Below are 26,843 nucleotides of genomic sequence, written 5' to 3' on the forward strand. Positions count from 1 at the left end.
TGTGTGAAGATTCCACAGTGAACATATCAGACAGTGTCCTGGGGGAAGGGACAGCATTTTTGTTTGTGTATTCCAAACCTTGCCTTATTAAGTATTTAGCCAGGTTACATTCTATTTAACAGGTGAAAAACAAAGCAAGTCATTCAAGGTAAGTGATATGCCCTGTCACTGGGCAAGTTAATGGATAACCCAGGACTAGAATATTAAGCCTTTCACTATAGAGTTAATTATTAGTTGTGTCAGATATCTCTCATATTTCAAATGGACAGTCTCATTTAATACAGCACAACTGTGTATATATAATATGTCACCTTAAATCAAAAATCTAATGCTTAAAGGACAATAAACTTTAACTCTGGGAAGGTGAAAGAATAACTTTAATAGCCTTTATTTGAGTCATTCCAACCATACCCCAGAGACTACTCCTTGAGAAACATAAAGGTTAATTCTAAATCATGAAAATATAGTGAAGGAAAACAAATTTTAAGAGACCAAAGACTTAAATTCTTCTAGTACTGAGCCAATATCTTCTTTACTTAAAGATGTGTGAAGGTTTTATTTTCAGTCCAGTGACTCCTCAGATGAAAACTGGGTGACTACTTATAGAACAGTAGACCAAATAGCAGCTCCCAGATAGAAAAGTGCATGATTCATCTGGGGAGGTTTTGGGGGGGTTTTTGCTTTTGGTGGGAGAGGCAGCTTATGCAGATTATGGGAAGGGCTTTGCTTTATCCTTTACTTGGAATATCTCTATAGCCCAGGGCTGGTGGCTAACTAAACTAACTGCACTCACCATAACCAGCCTGTGCTTTCCCACTCTAGGCAGGGCGAACTTCCCTCACTGATCCAAGGCTAAATCCCACCTTCAGGGGTGGAACTGGTGCCACCTCCTCCTCTGTGGACTGTTCCTTGTGGCCCCTGCTGCAGATTTTTGGCACCTCTACGCATTCTAAGTTGATCACTTTCTAGTTTGTGTAACAGGTATTGATGTTCTCTCCATTGAGGGCAGAATCATGCCCCACACTGCCTAGGCTAGGGAGTGCACATGAGCAAGACAAAACAACATTTTAAAATTAGTTGCGGGCTTCCCTGGTGGCGCAGTGGTTGAGAGTCCGCCTGCCGATGCAGGGGACATGGGTTCGTGCCCCGGTCCGGGAAGATCCCACATGCCGCGGAGCGGCTGGGCACGTGAGCCGTGGCCGCTGAGCCTGCGCGTCCGGAGCCTGTGCTCCGCCAACGGGAGAGGCCACAACAGTGAGAGGCCCACGTACCGCAAAAAAAACAAAAAACAAACAAACAAACAAAAATTAGTTGCAACCACTAAAAAAATTTTACATAGCCTTTAGGCTTCCCTAGAAAAATTGTAAGTTCTACAAGCAGGAAGTCCTTACAGAAGCTGTTTGAAACTGTGTTTAACAGATAAATTTTAGACTCTTGGGAATAATATATATCTTATTCACAACTCAAATTATGCCTCATTCTCCAAATGATTGTTTGCATGAAATGTGTAAGTTCATTTCCAAAATAACCAATGCATAAAGACCTATTGATGGAATGCAATAAATATGTTTTCCGACTGCCATTTTCAGCACTCACAGAAACAACAGTTTTTATTCAGTATCCTAGCATGGGATGTTTCCTTCAGCTCTTACCCATATAAAAAGCCATTGTACTATAGGCACCCCCCAATCTGCAATCTAATCATTCCTAAGCAATGGTCAAAGGGTAAGAATTATGTAAGTCAAAGTCAAATTTCCTAAATACCTATTTTATACCATAGAAATAGCAAAATAAAAAGAAAACTTCAACATGGGCTTTTACAAATATTAAGCATGTAAAAACTTATGTTTAACAAGCCATATTATAAATATTGTATATTTTTAAAGGATTTTTTTCTTGTAACAACTAGACAAGACTGAGTTTTACTAAAAACTTCACTGAGGACCAACTTCTTTTTCTAACAGATCTTATTATAGCAACTGCAGGCTTTCCTATCTCTTAAAGGACGTCTGAATCATCTTTCCACTTCATTCACCTCACATTCTTTCATGGCCAATTATGAACACACCCAAAAGTCTTCAACTGGTAAATGTTAGAGGAAGGTACATATTTCCATAGGTGCTTACTCATCAGTGACCCTTGCTCTTCTATCCCACTTTGCTAAGCTTCTGTGCAAGATAACACAGTAAGTCAACGTATCTATTTACATTATCAATCACCTCAACATATCTATTTACATTATCAATCACCATTTCAATGTTACACAATTTGGTAGAAAGCATTAAATGGTTACAAATTTGAGACAGAGTGTCTTCTTAAAGGTTGCCAAACCTTTCTGAATTCTGAAGAAATGCCCCCCATCCTTTGTTTGATCTTTACCTCAGTTCTTACCTTGCCAGGATTAAGCACCTTTGAAGAGAAGAAATTCCTTTGTCAAAAATCATCGCCTAATTCAGAGTTCTATGGGACAGTATTGAAACAATTCAAAGTTTTTCCATCTCAGAAGTCAGCCTGTCTACTTTATTTTTTATTTTATTTTTTTTGGCTGCGTTGGGTCTTTTTTTTGTGTGTGTGGTACACGGGCCTCTCACTGCTGTGGCCTCTCCTGTTGCGGAGCACAGGCTCTGGACGCGCAGGCTCAGCGGCCATGGCTCACGGGCCCAGCCATTCTGCGGCATGTGGGATCTTCCCGGACCGGGACACGAATCCGTGTCCCCTGCATCGGCAGGCGGACTCTCAACCACTGCGCCACCAGGGAAGCCCTGCGTTGGGTCTTTGTTGCTGTGCACAGGCTTTCTCTAGTTGCCGCGAGAGGGGTCTACTCTTCATTGCGGTGCACGGGCTTCTCATTGTGATAGCTTCTTTAGTTGCCCAGCACGGGCTCTAGGTACGCGGGCTTCAGTAGTTGTGCCTCGTAAGCTCTAGAGCGCAGCCTCAGTAGTTGTGGCACAGGGGCTTAGTTGCTCTGCAGCATGTGGGATCTTCCTGGACCAGGGCTCGAACCCACATCCCCTGAATTGGCAGGGAGATTCTTAACCACTGCACCACCTGGGAAGACCCAGCTTATCTACTTTATTTATTATTTTTTTGGTATATCTTTGTTGGCTTTTTTTTTTGATTGATTGATTGATTGATTGGCTGTGTTGGGTCTTCGTTGATGTGCACGGGCTTTCTCTAGTTGCCTCGAGTGGGGGCTACTCTTTATTGCGGTGTGCGGGCTTCTCACTGCGGTGGCTTCTCTTGTTGTGGAGCACGGGTTCTAGGCGCACGGGCTTCAGTAGCTGTGCAGGCTGTCTACTTTAAATGGCTAAACTGTACAGTATCTGAACTCTACCTCAAAAAACCTTTTTTTTTTTAAAGTCAGCCTGTCAACTTTTTTTTTTTGATCACAATGTATTACTTTAATTTTTTTAGGTCCTTTTTAAATACTGTTCCTTCTTCAAAACTGTCATCACAGTCAAATGCAAAAAAACTGAACTTGAAAGCTGTATCATTCATTTTCACCTGGACTTTAGATCACTATCAGTACTATGCTCTCCTAGGATAAAAGATTTTCTTGACTTGACATTCTGTTTCTCACAAACTCTTTTCTTCATCATAAAGAAAAGGAAAAACTTTTGAGGAATGTGACAATTTACAAACAAGAGCTTTAAAGATAAAACTTTTTTATTAGGAATAGTTGGGGACAGGAATGAGCTGAGCCACTGTGACCAGATCCCAGGGTTGATGGTTCAGTGAACTTTGCTTAACTAGAGGGACAGAGGAATTTATTTACCATAAAACATACCATAAAACCAGAGGGCTACTAGCCTATTGTTCATAAATTGGGATCACCTGAAGTAATTCTCTAAGAATGATGCAGAGATTTTATTTAAGCAGATGACAGTGGGCAGGAACAATGGTCTGAGATATATCTAGATGATTTATACATTTATCTTATCATAAATCAACAGTTAACAGTGCATGTAATCTCCTTTCTAGCCTTAAAATTATCTGTCCAAAAATATTTTTAAATCTACCTATATATCCACCTAAATTAACAAGCTACCAACCCAAACCAGGAAGCCACATACACACACACAAGGAGGAGGAGTAAGAGTGGTATTCTGCTAGAAGACATGGGCTCTCACAAGGCCAGGGAGCACTCTATTTCTCTTCTCAGTGGTCTGATAAATGGAATATTGCCTGCCATATCAGTAAACAAAGGATGCCATATCAGTAAACAAAGGATGTTACAAAGTCATCAGTGACTGCAACCACTGCCATAGGTGAGCTGCCATAGGTGAGCCCTGAGGGAACTCAGGAAGGAAAAGAACACTTACCATCTAGCAGTCATCAGACTGCAGCCACTCCCCACAGTGAGCCCTGAGGAAACTCAGGATATGAAAATACAGGATACAGGCCCGAGACAGCTGAGATGCATAGCAAAGGAATGATTTCAGTGAGCCCAGACTCTTGCATGAACCATACATAGAAAACTGCTAAGCTTGAGATTTCTAGTTTTCTTTAACTAACAGTAATCTTTTGTTCCTACTACCTGCACTTTGTTGTAATACTCCTATATATCCTAGCTCCCCCTTGGCCTGTTTGGAGCAGTTCTCTCAGGGTTACTTGAGATGCTGCCTCCCGTAAAAATTCCCACTGAATAAAACGTAACTCTTGGGGCTTCCCTGGCGGTGCAGTGGTTAAGAATCCTCCTGCCAATGCAGGGGACACAGGTTCGAGCCCCGGTCCAGGAAGATCCCACATGCAACAAAAGAGCAGCCCCCGCTCGCCACAACTAAAGAAAGCCTGCGTGCAGCAACAAAGACCTAACGTAGCCAAAAATAAAAATTAATTAATTAAAAAAAAAACACCGTAACTCTCAACTTCTAGGTTGCACATATTTTTTAAGTTGACAGGTCCAAAGTATTTTAGTTTCTTTTTATTTAATTAGAATAAAAGATAAGTTTCCACTATTTGTGTCTCTAAATCTCACGAACTAGAAATGTAGTATCTAGCAGCATATTAACTGAATCTGTGGTTACGACTGCAGGCTTCATACCTGGACCAGCCTGGATGTGTCCTGGTTCTACCACTTAGTAGCTGTGAGCCTTTGGGCCAGTCAATCACCCTTCTGAGGCCTTGGCCTCCTCATCTGTTAAATAAATATAACAGTACATGCCTCAGAAAATTGGTGGGAGGACTAAATGAAGCTGTGTATATAAAACTCTTTGCTTAGCACCTGGCATGTAGAAGGCCTTCAAATATGAATATGAATAAAATGTCCACTCTATAGCAACATCTCAAATCCCCTCTGATCGCCCGTGCACTTCTCACATTCTGCCATTATTTCTGGGCCTATTTAAAACTCCCTCAAAGCATTCCCATAGCTCTAGCCTCCTCTGGTGCTTTTGCGCATCCCCTTATCTGGTTCACGCTACTGCAAAACCAATATGGAAATGATAAAACTCTTGATGGAATGAGAAAGAGGAGAAAATGAGATAGCAAGGCCAGCAGCACCCTCTCTGGCCAGGGCAACAGAGGCTGGCAACATTCATCTCTCTCATAGGTTCTCTGGTGCTCTCTCCTGCTGCGTTCAGCATATCCAGAGACTGAATTCAAGAGCACCAGCTATTTTAGGGCACCAGGTAAAATTAGGCAAGTTGCAAGTGCTCTCCCCTTCAACCAGCACTTGGCACTCTACTAGGAATTATATGGCCCACCAAAAAGTCTAGAAGCTCCTATAATGTGAAGTTAAAACAATGATGTACACTTCCCTGTGAGTCACAGAAATCTTTTTCAGTACTTTCAAGTTACAATATGGACAATGTAAGATACACAGGCAGTTCTCTCCTCCATTCAACAACAAAAAAAGTGAGACCAGAAGGTACCCAAAATGACCAACCAGAAATGATGGTAACTGGATGTTCTGCATAGCTAAAATGACTAATGATGCATTTGGTTCATACCTAATTTATTTTTTTTAATATTTATTCATTTTTATTTATTTATTTTGACAGCGCCGGGTCTTAGTTGCAGCACACGGGATCTTCATTGCAGCATGGGGGCTTCTTAGTTGCGGCATGCACGCGGGATCTAGTTCCCTGAAGGGATCAAACCCGGGCCCCCTGCATTGGGAGCACGGAGTCTTACCCACTGGACCACCAGGGAAGTCCCTGGTTCATACCTAATTTAAATTTAATTTAAATTTAAGTTCACACCCAACTTAAACGCATTTACACTAAACCAATAGTTCTCAACCTGGGGCAATTTTGGCTCTCTAGGTATATTTGGCAATGTCTAGAGCTACTGGTATCTAGTGAATTGAGGCCAGGGATGCTGCTAAACATCCCACAATGCACAGAAGAGCCCCTCACAACAAAGAATTATTGAGCCCAAAAGGTTAACAGTGCTGACTTGAGAAATCCTGCACTAACCAAATACCTTATGGATGGTCATCTGAAACATCATAATCAGTATCAAAAAAGAAAATTCTTTGTTAACCAACCACATTCATTTGTAGAGAATTTTAAGACCCTTTAATTAAACACTCTTTTGATCTCACAAAGACTTAAGAGGTGGGGCCAATGGAAACTAAAGAAGAAAAAGTGGCTGGTTGGATATAATGGTCAGAATGCTATTTCTAATTATGTTACACTGTATGTGTAGTCTGCTATATGAAGGTAAAACTGAAAATATTTCAGTTGAAATTTCTAGGAAATTATATACTATCTTGCTTTCTACAATGCTGAATATTCTTTAACATTTTTTTGATGACAAGGATATAATTATGACTGTCCATTACTGAAATGTTGGGTGGTATTTTGAGTTTTTTCTCCTCTTGATATCAGATTGTCAGACAATTTCCACTGTCATGTCTAAAAGCATACTCCTGTAGCCACTTCCCATCAGATCAACTCTCATCCCTTTCCTCATTTGTGGCATTTTATTTGCCATGCATGAGCAGTGAAAAATTAAAACCAAGCTTATTAAAGAATTTGCTGAGTGCAGGCTAACATGAATAAAGTACAGAGCTTTCAACATTATTTTAAGAGCAGATACTTTTTCCTTTTTCAAGTTGGGCTGATGTTCTAGGGGTTAATACTGTTATGCCAAGAATGACCTATGGAAGTGCAGTGTTATTCGATACTATAATTTCCAAACCATTTCTATAACAAGTGAGATATTAATGTTTTCTAAGATGTGAAGAAATGGTTCAAGGACAGACACATTCCTACCTGCCACAATAGAGAACAATAACATTGTGAAAAGTAATTTTTACAGTGACAAAGGGTACATATGTGGTATACAGAATGTATATGTGGTAGGGTGAAATAATGTGCAATAGTAGGGTTGTGTGTCTAGAAAAGATATTTCACTTTTACCAAAAACGAAAAGACTCTGGTCAAATGGGAAATATCCAAAAGGGTAAAGGGGAATTCATACGACATGTAAATGTAACTTCACTTTGTAAGATTTTAGGAGCAAATAAAGACATCTGCTAATGTGAAATCAGCTGATTGTACTTACTTAAATAACATGGGTATCTGCCTAGAAGTTTTGCTACATTAGTTTTATGAGACATCTTCAAAAGGGCCTGGCCCAATTCCAGTATACATACCACACATACACAAAATATATATATAATTTATAGTTAGCATTTATTGCATACTGATTATGGAAATGTATCAAGCTTTACATGCATTACTTCATTTAATCCTTCACAACCTTATGAAATAAATACTTTCATTATCCCAGTTTTATAAAGGAATGGCCTTAGGGAGGTTATCAGCCCTCCCAAAGCTGTAAAGTGGCAGAGGCAGGCTTTAAGCTAAGGCCATTCTGATTACTGAGCCAGATCTCTCAACCACTTTTACCCCAGTTTCAAGAAACGAAGTTACTCCTCTCAGAACAGAAATTTCTATCATTCATCATTATATTTGATTTTTTTTATCTTGTGCATATTCCATGACTTACATACAGTGCACGAAATTCAGTCAAACACCATATTGTACCTCATCATGTTGTGCAGATTTTTGCATTAGAATAAAGTTGAACCATGTTCACAAGTTTAATCATTTTAATTGTCAATACCTACAAAAGTTTAAAATAGTTCCCATTTTCCTATCATAAAGCACTGAGAAGGCAATTAAGTTAATTATACCCATAAAGAAACCACAGAGTGGACCCAGATGCAAAAATATCCTAATTTACATGAAGGAAGTGACCTTTTGTAAGGAAGACAGTATGATTAAAGCTTTCTTTTTTGAAAAGGCCAGACTATTTCAAAGGAGCTAAGAAATGAATTTAACCTACAAATTTAAAATTATTTTCATGTGCATGAAGTTTACCCATGGAGGGAGGGAACAAAACTATTTTAAATATTCCAGCTGTAAAAAGTTATTTGTATTTAAACTATTACTGCTTACCTGAGCCTCATATTTTAGTTACAGGATAACCAACTTTTCTGTGGCTAAGGAACATCTAATGCAAGCTAATAACACAGAACATATTACTGTGGTTTAGGGTTCTCCTCCATCTTGTAAGTGTAGACAAAGTCTGAGAATATAGCATTAATTAAAAGAGCTGAAAAGGAACAGAGTGTGTGAAGAACCTTAGAAAACCACGGGAAAAGGCTCAGCTTGTTATGCAGTTCAAGTTAAATTTACAATGAGAGAGCCAGTCCCTTTGCTTTGCCAAAGAATTTTTTTTAGTTGCACCCCACCCCCAACCCATGATAGAGATCCTCACAGATGTAACTTTGTCTCAAAGAAACAATTAACAGTAATGTTAACTCCAACAGCTATAATTAGAGAATACTTTGTTACATAAGACATATAGTTTTGAAAGTTATATAGTTAATGCACTTTTAAATTGAATCATCTCTCAAATATACCGAGGAAACTTATTTAAAGGAATGCTATGTTGGAAAAATAAAGAAACTGAGTAAAGAAAAAATTGAGATAAGATGGTGATAAAGCTTGCATATTAACTAGATTTTTATATATCGGGCATAAAATATGCATTTTGAATTTTCTTTTTAATTGAAGTATAGTTCATTTACAATGTTTGTGGTAGTTTCTGGTGTACAGCAAAGTGATTCAGATATATATATTTTTTTCTTATCCTTTTTCATTATAGGTTATTACAAGATACTGAATATAGGGCTTCCCTGGTGGTGCAGTGGTTGAGAGTCCCCCTGCCGATGCAGGGGACGTGGGTTCATGCCCCAGTCTGGGAAGATCCCATATGCCGCGGAGCGGCTAGGCCCGTGAGCCATGGCCGCTGAGCCTGCGCGTCCAGAGCCTGTGCTCCGCAACGGGAGAGGCCAAAACAGTGAGCAGCCCACATACCGCAACAACAAAAAAAGATACTGAATATAGTTCCCTGTGCTATACAGTAAGACTCTGTTGTTTATCTATCTTATTTTTTTTATTGGAGTACAGTTGCTTTACAATATTGTGTTAGTTTATACTGTACAGCAAAGTGAATCAGCTATACGTATACATATATCCCCTCTTTTTTGGATTTCCTTCTCATTTAGGTCACCACAGGGCACTGAGTAGAGTTCCCTATGCTATACAATAGGTTTCCATTAGTTATCTATTTTATAAATAGTATCAATAGTGTACATATGTCAATCCCAATCTCCCAATTCATCCCACCTCCCTCTATTTTATATATAGTAGTTTGTATCTGCTAACCCCAAACTCCTAATTTACCCCTCCCAGCCCTTTTCCCCTTTGATAACCATAAGTTTTCTATGTCTGTGAGTCTGTTTCTGTTTTGTAAATGAGCTCATCTGTACCATATTTTATATTCCACAAATAAGTGATATCATATGATATTTGTCTTTGACTTACTTCACTTAGTATGATAATCTCTAGGTCCATCCATGTTGCTGCAAATGGCATTATTCCATTCTTTATTATGGTTCAGTAATATTCCATTGTATACATATACCACATCTTCTTTATCCATTCATCTGTCAATAGACATTTAGCTACTTCCATGTCTTGGCTATTATAAATAGTGCTGCTACGAACATTGGGGTGTGTGTATTTTTTGAATTAGAGTTTTTGTCTTTTCTGGATATATGCCCAGAAGTGTTGGATCATATGGTAACTCTGCTTTTAGAGAAACCTCCATATTTTTCTCCATAGTGGCTGCACCAATTTATATTCCCACCAACAATGTAGGAGGGTTCCTTCTCTCCACTCCCTTTCCTGCATAAAATATGCACTTTGAAATGTTGCACTCAACATGGGATTTCATTCACTCACTCACTCAATTAGAATTTCACAAACACCTAACATGAACCAGAACTCTGCTAAGTGCTGGACAAACAGCAGGGAACAAGAAAAGTATGGCTACTGCTCTCATGATGCTAATGGAAAGTTTCATCTTCATGTTAAAATTATTCAACAAATTACTAAAAGAGGTGATGAAAAAAGCTCCTCTGTATACACAGCTCAACTTGATGAACTGAAGGCCTCCTATGTCTACCTTATTCTCAGCTCGGTTTGATCCCACACTGACTTCACCTATTCCCATTAAAATACCAGCCCATGGTGTCTCTGTTGCTGTGACTGCTGGTGCTTTGGTGCAAAGGGCCCAGACCTGGCACTTTACCTCTAAGACGTGTCAAATGCTCACCTTCACCCCAAACACAAACACCTGCCACCTCCTTCCCTGTCTCACAGACCAGCCGCTGAGAACAAGTCCTTAGGCCCAAGCTCGGCAGCATCCATATTGAACATCCTGACTGTACCCTGCCTTTGGAAAAGAGAATGCAACAGACAAAAACCCCTGCTCTCATGGGATGTAGTGTATATTGGGGTGGAGATGGAGGGACAGAAAATAAGATTTTAAAAAATTAAGAGTTAGTGGTAAGTGTTGTAGAGAAAAATAAAACAAGTAAAGTACAGGAGTGGGGCTTCCAATTTTAAATAAGATGGCCAAGGAAAGGCTTCAGTGAGGTGTACTTTAGTAAAGATGTGAAGCAGATGAACTCAATACTTTTTAAACATTGCAAGTAAGGTTTCAATTGACTGAAATTTTGTATTAGTCAAGACTTTCAGGTCTACAATAAAAAGTTGTGTCATTTAACACATGAGCAAAAGGAAAATATTAAAAGAAAAAATGTAATAAAGAGAAATTATGCTCTTTTAATCTATTCTGAGGGGGGCAGTTTCTGGATAAAGGAAAATAAGCAGATAAAAACTATTCAACTTTTCCAGATGTCCATAACAAAGCCTATTTTCTCAATGAGCCACTATAGCATTTGCAGGAACTAATGGTAAGGAGCTAGCTTTGAGACCCAAAATAAGGAGATTAAAAATCCCTTTTCTAGATGCAAAAATATAAACTGTAGTGACCCAGGAATCTATGCCAGAAATGAACAATTAACAAAAGATATGCAGGAATGACTATTCTGAAATAAGTACATTTACTGCAGCAGTGATAGATGGAATTGCCAGTACAATTTTTTTAAGTTTACAGAAATGAGCCACCATCAAGACCATGAGGGAAAGAAGCACCTCCACCATCCCTGCCAGCTGCTTCATCAGAGGCCTTCAGACATTGTATGATGACAGCTGCCCACTGAAGGTGGGGATTATGTGAATATCTTTTAATTTTCTATTTCTTTTTTCTACCTCCCCAATGCCCACAATGTGGTTAAGCAAATCTCTCAGGTTAACAAAAACATACAAGTTGGTCATTCAGTTCCAAAACTCAGAAACGGGCATTAGTTCTCAATGAGAATGAGCTTATACTGGGCGCCACACCGACTTCAGAACAGTGACTGCCATCATTGGCAGTTTCCTCCCTGCTTCCTCCTGAATCCTTCTCTTCCCTTCTTTTCACTGTTTTCATAACCAGTGGCGTGAGTTTACCGCTTTCTGTAAAAGGACTATAAAGGGTTCTAATTAGCACCCTAGTCAGTTCCCTAGTTCTTCCATGGGGGACAGCCTGTCTGAGTGTAACTCCTCACATCCAAGTTTTTATTACACTAAGATGTTAAAAGAGTGAAAAAAGCTATGCATAATTCTCTTAATTAGAAAAATTAAAGTGGTTTGCCAACATATACCAATAGGATCATGGTATTGATATATTAATACTACATATGTACCTGTATATATAATAGTATTAATATATATTATGTTAATATATACATTCTATATTATTCTATGCATTGTTATATAGCTATCCATTTTCTTTTTTTTAATGGAATAAAAGAGGAGAAAGGCAGTTTTGCCTGTTTTTTCAGAACATCTCAAATTTAACAGGATTCTTGAAAATTAATACTATTTACATAATTTCAAAGTTTAGTACATAACCATCACCCTGCTAATGAGATATGACAAGAAAGCAGTAGAAGCCTGAATAAGGTGAGTATTCCCAAGAGGTCTGGTTGCACAGCAAAGGCCAGAAAGCTACTTTTTGTTTCCATCTTCAGAATCTTTTTTAAGAATATTGGGCTTCCCTGGTGGCACAGTGGTTGAGAGTCCGCCTGCCGATGCAGGGGACACAGGTTCGTGCCCTGGTCTGGGAAGATCCCACATGCCGCGGAGCGGCTGGGCCCGTGGGCCATGGCCTCTGAGCCTGCGCGTCCGGAGCCTGTGCTCCACAACAGGAGAGGCCACAACAGTGGGAGGCCCGTGTACCGCAAAAAAAAAATAAAAAGAAAAAAGAATATGTTTCTCCTTTTCCTTGAAATGTCTCTTTTTCCTCTTCCTCACTAGCTGCAGTTGACCAGAGTTACTCTTTTTAATACTCTGGATAAACTAGACAAAAATATCAGAGACAGTATCTTCCCCGTTACTAAAGATCAATAATTACTATCCTTATATTCAGAGATGTTAAAAAAAAATGGCAATAAGGGACTTCCCTGGTAGCGCAGTAGTTAAGAATCCGCCTGCCAATGCAGGGAACATGAGTTCGAACCCTGGTCCAGGAAGATCCCACGTGCCGCGGAGCAGCTAAGCCTATGTGCCACAACTACTGAGCCTGCGCCCTAGAGCCCACGAGCCACAACTACTGAAGCCCACTGCCTAGCTCTGCAATGAGAGAAGCCACCGCAATGAGAAGCCAGCGCACCACAACAAAGAGAAGCCAGCGCACCACAACAAAGAGTAACACCTGCTTGCGGCAACTGGAGAAAGCCTGTGTGCAGAACAAAGACCCAATGCAGCCAAAAAAAAATGGCAATAAGAAATTGATGGGAGGTAGGAAAGTACATGGGTTAAGAGCCTGAGTTTAAAATCCTGGCTCCCCAGCCAGGTAAACTTGGACAAATTATTTAATCTGTCTGGACTTCTGGTTCCTCTTCTGTATAATGTGGATTACAGATCTTACTAGTGATGATTGAGTTTATGCATGTAAAGCACTTAGGATGTCTGACCAAAAAAGTAATTGCTCAATAAATGATAGCTATTATTGTTTTGACTCTTATGATTGTTAATTATAATTAAGAGGCAGAAGGAGTAGTCACAGATATAGAAGATATAATCACACATAGTATGTTTGGGTTTAGAGAAGGGGGGTGGGGATGTTAGTCAATGTTTTCAGTTGTATATTCCACAAATTCATAATCTTTGCTACTATTCAGAGGCAGTAAATATTTTACAGTTACGTTTTAAAATTTAGGCCAGTCTATATTTCAATGTCTCACAATTTTTTAACCAGCACCAACTGAAAAAAGCATCCCAATTTCAGAGATGTTAAAATGTTAAAAAGACTTGATAAAATATTTTCGATTTTATGAAATACATTAAGAGACAGAAAACAATACAGTGATGCTTCAGGTCTCAGATGTTCTACAATCTCATCTTTTTGTATGAGAGCTGGAAATTAAAATCTTGCTTCTGATCATGCCTAGTTTCTACGTGTCAGATTGCTTTTTAAAGTATGCCCTTTAGAGATGGGAAGAAGAAAGGAGCACTATTAGAAGTTTTGACCTTAAAAGCCAAGTCCTAATAGTGAGAAATAACAGGCAAAGAAAAGAAAAGACTGTTCAAGGAGAGGACACCTGGAATGGTAAGTGATAGGTATAAGATAATGAAACTCCTGACAACATGACGAAGCATTCTGAGGCCTTTCAGTGGAGGAGCAACCCAGGGCCTACAAACTCCAGTATACTCTCGAATCAAGACATATAACAGCATCAGAAAGGATGCCAGGAATAATAAGAACTGTTACACTAAAAGGGATATCTAGTCCATGAAATCTCAAGGAGAACAAAGTATACTATTCCCACGCCTTTCCTCATAATACACCCCTGCACAAAACTAGTACATATTGCTGATAGGAGAACATGAATGGTGCAGACACAGGACAGCTGAGACCACTGACAGAATATTTTAGTGTGCAAGCTGGGATTATTGGTCAGAAAGGTTACATCTGACATTCTGTCTCCTCTATAGCCACGAAGCCATCTTGCCTCTCCTTGAATATCCTCATTAATAAGGAACTCACAACCACCAAAGGAAACCAATTCCATATTCTTTCAGTGTTGTCAGAAAATTCTTATGTTGAAGCAAGATAGGCCAAGCTAGTTTGGGGTTCTTCTGTTGACAATATTTACTGAGCCCTTGAGTGGACTCTGAGGGGCCCTTGAGGAGCAATGGCAATGGATGACTCAAGTTAGGGACTGGTGGGCCAGGCACAGGAAAAACAAGGAGAAATTTAGTGAAGATGTTGAGGTGGCTGGCAAGAGTGAATGCAGGAGGATTTTTTTCCAGGAGGGTAGAAGACAAATATCAGGAAAAGCTAAGAGAGCGCTGACCACAGGTCCTGACCAGCAGCTATGTGGACCGTGGAAGATCAACTGCCACTTGAGTCACCAGGCAACCAGCATTAAAGGTGAGAGCCAGGCTTCAGTCAGGAAACAGAGGCAGGGTGTGGTTCTGTGATGCAATTCAGGCTTTAAGGAAGTCTGACATAAATGTGGGGCTCAAGACAGCACAGGAGGAAATACTGAGGAGAGAGGCCAGCAGTAAAAGGCAGTTCTGGCAGGAACTAAGGGGAGGAAAGGACTAGGCAGGAAGTGGATAAAAGGGGGTGGGAAAATATGTGCCTAAAAGAGCTTGTACCTTGGGCAGTAACATGTACTCAGTAGGTACAAGTGTAAACAACCAATCACAATCCAGAGAGACAGCGCTAGATCAGAGATACACATAAGATGCAAAAAGAAACCGGAACTGTGAGAGTAGGATTTGTGTTAATCCTAACAAAAACACCAAAAAAGTTATTATTTGAACATTTCCCAAGCACTGTTCTAAGCCCTTTAAAAACAATAACATTTTTATTCTTCCGACAACTCCACAATGTAGGTATCATGTTATCATTTTATAGATGAGGAAACTGAGTCAAAGAGTTCCAAGTCACCCAGTTGATTACTAGAGAATAATTCAAATCCAGCCAGTCCAACTCCAGGGCCCACACTCTAAACCACTAGCGTGTATTCTTCTCACCTTGATTTCTAGGCCCCAACACAACTGCCTGGTCCATAGTAAACACTGAAACACTTGTTGAAGGACTGAAAGATCCAGCTTTAGTGGGGTCTTAGGAAGGAAAATTTATAATGAAGGATATAAGGGTCTGAAAAGAGAACACAGAGATACTGATGGAATTAATTGGCTAATGGCTCTGAATGGAACCTGTGGGTAGATTTGTTTTTCCAGCCTGCCATGGATTTTCAGCTTGTGTCAGCAGGAAGGTGCTCCAATCAGATGCATGAACCAGCACACGGGCTCATGGGTAACTCCAAAGGTACGAGGCAGATGTGCAGTCTTCCTCAAAGTGAAGACGCAGCACAGTTAAAAACGTGCCTTCCGGGATCCCCTGGTGGCGCAGTGGTTGAGAGTCCACCCGCCGATGCAGGGTACACGGGTTTGTGCCCCGGTCCAGGAAGATCCCACATGCCGCGGAGCGGCTGGCCCCGTGAGCCATGGCCGCTGAGCCTGCGCGTCTGGAGCCTATGCTCCGCAACGGGAGAGGCCACAACAGTGAGAGGCCCGCGTACCGCAAAAAAAAAAAAAAAAAAAAGTGCCTTCCAATGAAATATGATCACTCTGATCACTGTTCTTACACCCAACGTGACCTTATACCCTGGTGTTTATTATACATCATATCCCCCTTCTAGGATGGAAATTTGTTCCATTCATCTTTGGATTCCCAACATCACTTATCAATATTGGTTCATCATCAATATGACACCATTAAGGTAAGGCAGCATGTTTTAGGAAAAGAAATGTTACATGTTAGTCAATTTTCTGCAGAGGAAATAAAGATGACTTTGTTTAAAAGTTGTATTTTTCTACAAGTGGTTTTTAGTAATTAATTTTAACTGAATTTGTCTATAATTTGATAACTTCCCATACATTATACTACACTGCACTTGAAACTATAAGCGTATTCTTCAGCTGGAGTATCTTATAATTTATTTGGCTCTACATACTGACTTTTCACCTCCTAAACATACTCACTAGCATATATTTTAAAAATACAAATAACATATGGTAAAGTCATGGCACTTTTAAAGGCTACTTATTAACATGTGTCCTAACACAAAATTCTGCCAGGGGCCCCAGTGAACAACCCAGCCTTGCAGAGCAGACTAGATACCTGTCTGCAGCAAGGCTTCACTGCGGCTCGGTGCAGTCCCCAGAACGGAAGCAGCTCCCTGGTTTCTGCAGATGCAGCAGTTGGTGAAGTTGACAGTTTAATTCCAGTGAGTGGGTATGTGTATGAGAGGGGCACAGCAGTTGGGTTTGTATTCACTCTATTCCTGCATAAGTGAGGCAATAATACAAAACAGATTATGGGCTCTAAGAGTACTTACTGGTGCTAATGTCCACCCACTATTAACTGCATTCCAAGGACAGATGACTAATTCTGGACAATGCTCTACAAACAATGCCAAATTTATTCCTGAAAACACACACACACACACACACACACACACACCTCCTAAAGCATGAGTAATGCATGATTATTCTAGGTTTAATATTGAATAGTTCAAATAAGATTAAATGTTTATATGAATTTTGAAAGGTCTATTTCTATACTGAAGGGTTACTGGTAAAGGTTTAACCAAAGTCACTAAAGTGTATATAGAGTACTCCATTATAAACATCAATAACAGGCAGTTAGGAGCCATAGAAAGCTTTGACCATGGGAAGGAGATGAACAATACCCAGATTTAAGAAAATTAATTGGGGGAGGGGGGCGATGTAACGTGGATAGCTGGTGGGAGAAGTGCCCTGAAATAAGACAAAGGCCACCATCATGAAATGAAGAAGAATCAATAACAACTGGGTGGCTAACTCGGTAGCAAGTAGATAAGAGGGAAGAGCAGATTTAAAATAAACTTTGAAGTCTAACAAAAGCAAGGTTAATAATTCCTCCAAGAAAGTCAGGAGGATGGGCTAGATTGCAGCAGAAAAAGGAGCTGCAATTTGGTGCCCTTAGGACATTTACATTTATTCAGCAGTAAAGAGAAAGAAGCCCAGAGGGTGGATGACACCACCAAGTAAGAGGTGGCAGGAAATAATGGGAATGCTGGAGGAGAGAAAGGAGAAAAATGACCTAGTCAAAGGAATAAACTTGGAGATCCAGTTGAAGTATGAAAATCAGGACCAAGGAAAGAGCTTTAAAAAGAAGCAAATACGGGAATTCCCTGGCGGTCCAGTGGTTAGGACTCTGCCCTTTCACTGCCAACATCGCGGGTTCGACCCCTGGTTGGGGAACTAAGATCCCACAAGTCACGTGGCATGGCCAAAAAAAGAAAAAAGAAGGAAATACCACCCAGAAATTATGAATAAGGACCACAGAATTCCCTGGCGGTCCAGTGGTTAGGACTCGGCGCTTTCACTGGTCAGGGAAGCCTCGCCGCACGGCCAAAAACAAAAAAAACAATAAGGACTACAAACAGGCTACTGGATGATACGTAGGAATTCACTGCTGACTTAGAACACTGATCAAGTTTAGAACAGAAGCCAGCCTAGACCAAGAAAAGGAAGTAGGGAGAAGGATGGGATGAGGGGATGAAGAAGCGGAGGCAGCAATGGAAATATATGTAGCAGTTTAAGGAAGAAAGCTCCAGAGAATATCAAAGTTTAAAGTCTTGCAAGACCTCATTTGGAGAGAAGTGGAGGTGTAGGACAAGGAGCCTGTGAAATGAGGAGTGGATTCATCCTCCAGATTAGGAAAGAAAGAGAGGGCAGCAATAAAGGACACTAAGAAACCAAGACTGAAATGAAAGGTCACTTGTGTTCACGTCAGATACTCCAGTCGTATATAAATTGTCTATCAGCGTAAATTAAAGTCTACTTCAACTTAACAGGTTAAGTCGAGAAAAAAGGACCAAGCAAAATAGTATACCAAATGTAAAAAATACAATTAGAAACCAACCGGAAATGGGCAAAAAGTTTGCTAAAAATACAGAGGGCCAATATGATGTGTTAGTTGAGGGACAATCTATATCATTCTTTGCCTTGCACCTAAAAAATATTGGTTGTCTGGGCTCAGGACCAAAGGTGGGGTTTACCCTAGCTTGGAAATGCACAGTAGTTGATGAAGTTGGTTGCACATCAGAATCATCTGGGGCTCTTGTCAAAAATACAGCTAACCCTACCCCCTGGAGATTCTGACTCATTCTATCTAAGGTACTGCTGGTTTTTAATTACCACTCCAAGTAATTTTGATGCAGTTGGTAGGATGGCATTTGGAAACCAAGCTGATTATCAGAATTATCTGATATACTTTTAAAAAATACAGATTCATGAGCTTGTGTCTAAACCTACTGAATCTCACACACAATACTCACATCCATAAAATTAAATGCATTATGTTTAAATCCTTTTTCAATCAACTTTCCAGCAAATGCATGTAGAAAAGAATTTTCAGGCAAACCTTGGAGATACTGCGGTTCAGTTCCAGGTCACTGCACTAAAGTGAATATTGTAATAAAGCAAGTCACAATTTTTTGGTTTTCCAGTACATAAAAACTATGCCTACAGTACACTATAGTCTATTAAGTGTGCAACAGTATTACATTTCCAAACACTGTACATACCTTACTTTAAAAATACGTTATTGGGGCTTCCCTGGTGGCGCAGTGGTTGGGAGTCCGCCTGCCGATGCAGGGGACGCGGGTTCGTGCCCCGGTGTGGGAGGATCCCACATGCCGCGGAGCGGCTGGGCCCGTGAGCCATGGCCGCTGAGCCTGCGCGTCCGGAGCCTGTTGCTCCGCAACGGGAGAGGCCACAGCAGTGAGAGGCCCGCGTACCGCAAAAAAAAAAAAAAATCCGTTATTGGACTTCCCTGGTGGTGCAGTGGTTAAGAATCTGCCTGCCAATGCAGGGGACACGGGTTCGAGCCCTGGTCCGGGAAGATCCCACATGCTGTGGAGCAACTAAGCCCATGCGCCACAACTACTGAGACTGCACTCTAGAGCTCGTGAGCCACAACTGCTGAAGCCCACTCGCCTGAGCCCACGTGCCCCAACTATTGAGCCCACGCACCACAACTACTGAAGTCCGTGTGCTCTAGGGCCCGCGTGATGCAACTACTGAGCCCGCATGCTGCAACTACTGAAGCCCATGCACCTAGAGCCTGCGCTCCACAACAAGAAGCCACCACAATGAGAAGCCTGCGCACCGCAGCAAAGAGTAGCCCCCGCTCACTGCAACTAGAGAAAGCCAGCACGGAGCAACAAAGACCCAACGCAGCTAAAAAATAAATAAAAAATTTAAAAATACTTTATTTCTAAAAAATGCTAACCATCATCTGAGCCTTCAGCAAGTCGTAATCATTTTGCAAGGTGGAGGGTCTTGCCTCGATGCTGATGGCTTCTGACTGATCAGGGTGAGGCTGGAGTGCCTGTGACAATTTCTTAAAGATAAGACAATGAAGTTTGCTAACTTCAATTGACTCTTCCTTTCATAAACGATTTCTCCGTAGCATGCAATGCTGTTTGATAGCATTTTACCCACAGTGGAACTTCTTTCAAAATTGGAGTCAATCTCAAACCCTACCACTGCTTTATCAACTCAGTCTATGTATTGATCATATTCTAACTCTTTGTTGTCATTTCAACAATCCTCACAGCATCTTCACTGGGAGTAGAGTCCATCTCAAGAAACCAGTTTCTTTAGTCATCCGTAAGAAGTGATTCTTCATCCATTCAAGTTTTACTATGAGACTGCAGCAACTCAGTCACATCTCCAGGCACAATTTCCACTCTAATTCTCTTGTTACCTCCACTGAAGACTTGAACCCCTCAAAGTCGTCCATGAGCGCTGGAATCAAAGTTCTCCCAAATTGCTGTGAATGTTGGTATTCTGACCTCTTCTCATGAATCACAAATGTTCTTTTTTTTTTTTTTTTTTTTTTTGCGGTACACGGGCCTCTCACTGTTGTGGCCTCTACCGTTGCGGAGCACAGGCTCCGGACGCGCAGGCTCAGCGGCCATGGCTCACGGGCCCAGCCACTCCGCGGCATGTGGGATCTTCCCGGACCGGGGCACAAACCCGTGTACCCTGCATCGGCAGGCGGACTCTCAACCACTGCGCCACCAGGGAAGCCCACAAATGTTCTTAATGGCATCTAAAATGGTGAATCCCTTCCAGAAGATTTTCAATTGACTTTATCCAGATCCATCAGAGGAATCACTATCTATGATAGCCTTATAAAATGCATTTCTTAAATAATAAGACTTGAAAGTTGACACGACTCCTTGGGGAATTCCCTGGTGGTCCCGTGGTTAGGACTCTGCACTTTCACTGCTGAGGGCGCAGGTTCAATCCCTGGTCGGGGAACTAAGATCCCACAAGCCACACTGCACAGCCAATTAATTAAATTAAATTAATTAATTTAAAAAGAAGAAGAAATGACTCCTTGATCCATGGGCTGCAGAATGGATGTTGTGGCAGCAGGCATGAAAACATTAATCTGGTTGTACATCTCCATCAGAGCTCTTGCGTGACCAGGTGCATTGTCAATGAGCAGTGATATTTTGAAAGGAATATATTTTTTGGAGCAGTAGGGCTTAAAATATTCAGTAAACCATGTTGTAAACAAACGTACTGTCACCAGGCTCTGTTGTTCCATTTACAGAGCACAGACAGAGTAGATTTAGCATAATTCTAAAGGGCCTTAGGATTTACAGAATGGTAAATGAGCACTGGCTTCAACTTCAAATCACCAGCTGAATTAATCCCTAACAAGAGGGTCACCCTGATTACACCAAGACTGAATCCACGTGCCCTTTAAGTACAGAGGTAATGGCCTTGGGCCAACCCCTAATTCCTACCCCAATAAGTCCAGGTCCTCTTCTCTGTCACCAGTTAGATCCATGACCCTGATTTTTTCTCAGTAGAGGAAAGGAATGCAAGCAAATAGGTGATTGTGGATTAAAAGTCTCTCAATGTTCCTAGGTTCAAAGTTTACATGGCTATTCATTGAAAGACGACTGACTACTCTTTAAACTGCTCTTGGCCTTCCAAGAAATAAAAAAACTTCCTGGTTCCTGATTCTCTGAAGGACTTTCCTATTTCAAAGTCCATCTTAAGCAGCTTCTAAGAATCACTGATGAAATTAACATCACCATTTTATTATAAATCTTTAGATAAATTGTGTTTAGATCACTGTTTCAAATATAATATGCATTCATTAATGTTACAAACAATATTAGCCCTAACATATATGAAACACATATATGTTATATGGAGGCTTTGCCTCCAAAGCCCTGGGAAACCTTAAGAACTAGTATTATAAGCATGTGAGTACTGAAGCCAGAGAGATCTGGTTCAAATCCTATCTCCGAAGCTTAGGCTGGTTGTAGAGCACTGCAACTTGGTTTTTCTTTTTCTCTAAAATGATAATACCATCTATCTTGCAGCGTTGTCATAAGAATAAGTAATATACATACAGTCCTGGTTCAGAATCAGCATCCAATAAACAGTAATTACTCTTATTGGTATAACCCAAATCTTCATCCCTCCTCCTCCAACAAAGGTAAAATTAGTCCTCAAAAAGTGCTCAGGGGGCTTCCCTGGTGGCGCAGTGGTTGGGGGTCCGCCTGCCGATGCAGGGGACACAGGTTTGTGCCCCGAGCCGGGAAGATCCCACATGCCGCGGAGCGGCTGGGCCCGTGAGCCATGGCCGTTGGGCCTGCGCGTCCAGAGCCTGTGCTGGGGGGAGGCCACAACAGTGAGAGGCCTGCGTACCCCAAAAAAAAAAAAAAAAAAAAAAAAGTGCTCAGGATATTGGAGTATGTGTTGAAAATTGAGTATTCTAAGCATGGTGAGAATTGGAAAAAGGAATTCTACTTACAGAAAGTCTGCACAAATAGTGTAAAGAGTCCTTCACCACGAAGCACCCAGATGCTGAATAAATTACAACAGATATACTTTCAAATGTACTGCTGAAATCCTAAGAAAATAAAGGAGATTCCCAAGGACAAAAGAAAAAAAAGAAAAAGAACAATAAACCTAAACTCTAGTGGGGGAACCTAGAGCCCAGGAACTGCAGTTCTTGCAATGGAAGGGGAGACATGGGCCTTGAGCTTGTGAAATGGGAAAGGACTGAACCTGGGACCCATACTGAAGAGGCTACACCTTGGATAAAAGGATGGTGTAGGAAAAATCTGCCTTCCATCCAAGCCAACTGATAAGAAAGTCTGCAGACCTACACTAATCCAAAGTGGAAAAATTAATGACAACAATGCTGATCTCCCCTTAGCAAACCTGAACTAAATTTACACCTTCTTCAAGTCAAAGAAATGCTTGGCTAATCAAAGTGGTCATGGGTTGGAAGTAGAAACAAACATATTTTATAAAGAAAGGCATCTTCAATAAAGGTCCTTCAGGATTCCCATAAAACGAAGGAATAACTGAGGAAATAAGGTACCTTCAGTGATATTCAATAGACAAACTCTACCCCCGCCAAGGGTTTCAGATATTCAGACTATAGAAAAAAGGGAAAGGCACAGAAAAAAGCTGGACCCCAAAAAAAAAAAAAAAAACCCACACACACATACACAAAGTAACAAAATTTTCATCCTGTGTGTGTATAAAATATCCCTTTAAATGTATGTTCTTACCATAATGGAATTATATGCTTTATGTGATGTGTGGTAAGAGCACTGCCTTTAATGCCAGGCACACTTGAATTTGAATCTAGCTAAACAAGTACCAGTTTACGATTCCAAGCAAGTTAGTAAAACTTTCTGTGCCTCAATTTCTTTAGCTGGAAAATGGGCATAATACTACCTACCTATTAAAATTGTTGTGAAATAAATTCATACACAAACACATCCAGGTGTGTATGTATCACAAAGCACAGTTCTTAGATATAGAAAATGCACTCAATAAACAGTAGCTATTATGAACACCATAGGGGAAGGATTTTCATTCATCCAACAAGTATTTACAGTGTCTCTTATGTGCCAGTCCTAGTGCCAGACATTTTGGGAAACAGAAACGGATAATGACTCCTTGTTATGATTCTAACCTGCATACTTGTTTTGTGCCAGCCATTTATCTATATAATCTTACTTTATTCTCCCCACAATCTTATAAAGTACTGTTATCTTCATTGTCCAGATGAAGAAATTGAGAAATTAAGAGACTTGATTCAATTCATAAAACCGGTAGTATAAGGATTTGAACTTGGGCACTATATGACCCCAAAGCCTATGTCTTAATTTAATTACCTCACCTAGACGAGGACACTGCCATTCAGATATATATGGAGGATGTGGTTGGTAGACATTTTTCTTTGTCTTTCCCTTTCTTTCCTTTTTTTTTCCTTTTTTTTTTTTTTTTTTTTGAGAAAAAGCAAAGGGCTCTAAAAATAACGGATTTCACAGTCATGGAATATAACACAACACCACTAAACTGAATTCTTAGTTTTTGTTCCTTCTTCAAGAGGGAAAGTAACACTTCGATTATGAGTAACATCCACTATACATGTAATGGGTCTAAATGTTGTCGTTTCCATATATAAATACTTTTCTAGGTACTACAGAGTAAATTGGCACTTCTTGGGAATTTAAACCTGGTTTACTTTTTGATGAAGGGAGGATCCTACTTGTATAATGATAAACAGTTGGATGAAACTTAATAGGCAGGCAGATTAGATTCAAAGAAGGAAGCAATTTCTAAAATGTTTTTACCTCACCAAATTGAATGGGGTGTGGTCACTCAATAGTGTCAGACTACTTTTCAAAACATTAGGTCACTCTCCAACAGATACTATAGATTACATCATGGTAAAGAGGAATAATCATACCTAGGAAGATCGAGTAATTAATTTTCAACCCTGAAAATAATGGCAACAAGAACTTTGAGTTCCTTTAAACAATACTGAGACACCCTAACAGATTAGAAAAGTTATTGCTAGGTCCTCCATCTTGTCAAAAACAAAAAAAAGAAAGTGTTCTGGATTTTCTCTGTAGAAAAAAGAGAATAGAAAAGAAAAAAGGACTCTTCCATAAGCACAGCTGCCTTGCAGAAATGATTTATACTGCTCCCTCCTACTTCTAGGAGGCAATTCATCTTTTGCTCACCTACTCAAAGAGTTTGAAACTAAGCACGAGATTTTCAGTAAAATAATGACGTAAAGAAACTGGATCCCTTTACCCTCCAACTGAAAACTGCTGATGATTAAGAAATTGAGTAGGGCTTCCCTGGTGGCGCAGTGGTTGAGAGTCCGCCCGCCGATGCAGGGGACACGGGTTCGTGCCCTGGTCTGGGAAGATCCCACATGCCGCGGAGCGGCTGGGCCCGTGGGCCATGGCCGCTGAGCCTGCGCATCTGGAGCCTGTGCTCCGCAATGGGAGAGGCCACAACAGTGAGAGGCCCGCGTACCACAAAAAAATAAAAAAGAAAGAAATCAAGTAGCTCAAACAATTAAAAAATTCGTAAATAAGTAACTTCAAAACAAAGTAATGAATTTTCACTTAAAAGGAAGAAAACACCCCTCTACTCATTTTAGAGTGAATCTGGGAAGAGATTTTAGAGATTATTTCACCAGAGTCTTCATTTCGAAGATGAGGAAATTGAGACCTAAAGCACTGTGATTCGATTACTTGTTTATATATTTTCTCACATCACTATTTCTGCCCTTACCTAATGTGGCTATAAATTTGTAATTCATCACCCACCATGCTTTTCTGTCCTATGAGTAAATACTACAGCTTCAGAACGGAACAGAAAAAATTTTAAAGCTCCAAGACTTCACAGTTAAACCATCATAACAGCTTTGCTTAATAAGAATAAAATGAGTGTAAGTGAATAAAAGCATTTGTATTTCTGCTACTCAAATAAGGTTTCTGCCTCATAACTGGTCTATACACAAGCCACCTCTGCTTATGGCACAATAGGAGCTCAAAAGCCGTGGGTGGGAGTTAAAGAAAAGTTTTGCAATTCAAGAAAAAAAATCCCTAATGTGTTCTACGTAGCTTCAAGCCCGCCTAGGGAGAACAGAATGCCTTTAAAGAGCGAAGAAGTTGTGGGCTGCAACAGATCATTTTGAGGATTTCTTCCAAGACTAAGAGTCGATGGAGAATTCAGAATTCAAAATACCGCATTGCTGATATCTTAATTTATCAATACAAAACCACAACAAAAACTGAATTTCTTGAGAGTAGGAACATGTTTCCTTCTGAGAGACCTACAGCTTTTCATACTCAAGCGTCTTTTTCAAAAGGGAAAACCGGAGCACTCAGGATTGCTGGTCCGAGGTCACTCAACAGGTAGGCGGCCGGACCAGGACGAACATCGGCCTCCCGCATTTATTGTACTAGTCCTTCACAAGGTCTGCCGAAAGCAACTTAGCGAAAAACCTTAAACTTCAGTATCTAGAAAACTGGTTATTAATTCCTAATCAAACTTAAAAAAAGAGTTACCCTTTACTTCCGGAATTCCCTGGTAAGTGACCTCCAGGACTGATAAGTTCAGCCTCAGGCGCGCTCCCGCCAAGGACCTTTGGGGTAAGGGACAAAATAGGTAAAGTGGGTGGGCGGCCCGGCGCAGCCCTCTGGGAAGGTTTCCGAACTGGCTCACACCGCTGCGGTGGACGGGGCGCACCTGCAGGGCGCTCGGCGGTCCATCAACTGCGACAACACCCCCGTCCACCCCTTACCTCCCGAGGCGCTTACCTGGGGCGTCTGCGGGGGCCTGGCCCCTGAACGTGGCCGTCTCGGCCCATTCCAGGTGCGACGAGGGCCGACTCCACGGCCGGGGGGTCCCAGGCGGCAGGTAGGAGGGGTTGGACTTCCGCCGGATCGCCACCCGTCTGAAGTTGTAGTCGCCCTCGCCGCTCATTTTGCTGCGTTCGCTCGCGACTCGGCACCCTCGCCCGCCCTCGTCCGGCCGCAAGCGCGCGCTCGGCGGGTTCCTGAGGGGCGACCGGACCCCCGGGGGCGTCGTTTGCATGCCCAGGCTCGGCGCGACTCGACAACTTCGGGGCTGCTCAGCGCCGGCGCCCTTCTGCTCCGGCGTCTCCTCTGCAAGTGCTTCCTCGTCCCTTCCTCCCGGGACTCCCAGGGCCGCGCAGTGAGTTTGGCTCCGCCTCCCTGTGCGGCAGCCGCCACGCCCGGTCTCTGCGGCTCGCGCTCTCACCTGACGCCGCCACTGCAGCGGCTGACTTGGGCTACCACCACCCGCTCCTCCCTGGACCAATCGCCAGCCAGCGCCCGAGAGCGCCGAGAGTTCGGCCTGTGGTCGCCGCTGCCGCTACAGCAGCCGCCGCGTCCTGGTCCCGCCAGGGCAGCAGCCTAGCACGCTCGCGCGGTGCCGCCGGGAGCGTGCGCGCGGGGCCGCCGGGAGCGTTCCGGGCAGCTCCTCCCC

The 26,843-nt window shown here is 41.5% G+C and overlaps 1 protein-coding gene across 5 annotated transcripts in view; it reads right to left on the minus strand.

The window, feature by feature from the left end:
* The window catches only part of FGD4 (FYVE, RhoGEF and PH domain containing 4), a 196,060-nt gene extending 169,236 nt beyond the window's left edge, over positions 1–26,824 (minus strand). For 3 of the 5 annotated variants that reach the window (XM_024747119.1, XM_024747118.1, XM_024747117.1), the window contains exon 1: positions 26,153–26,824. In XM_024747119.1, the coding sequence (XP_024602887.1) occupies positions 26,153–26,429 (277 nt within the window). In that variant the 5' untranslated portion in view covers positions 26,430–26,824. Of the gene's footprint in view, positions 1–25,900; positions 25,978–26,152 lie in introns of those variants that run through there. The other 2 variants (XM_024747121.1, XM_024747126.1) reach the window with 2 other exon arrangements.
* Between the last annotated feature and the right edge of the window lie 19 nt (positions 26,825–26,843).

The sequence above is a fragment of the Neophocaena asiaeorientalis genome, unplaced genomic scaffold, assembly GCF_003031525.2.
Source record: "Neophocaena asiaeorientalis asiaeorientalis breed wild unplaced genomic scaffold, Neophocaena_asiaeorientalis_V1.1 scaffold487, whole genome shotgun sequence".
NCBI lineage: Eukaryota > Metazoa > Chordata > Mammalia > Artiodactyla > Phocoenidae > Neophocaena > Neophocaena asiaeorientalis.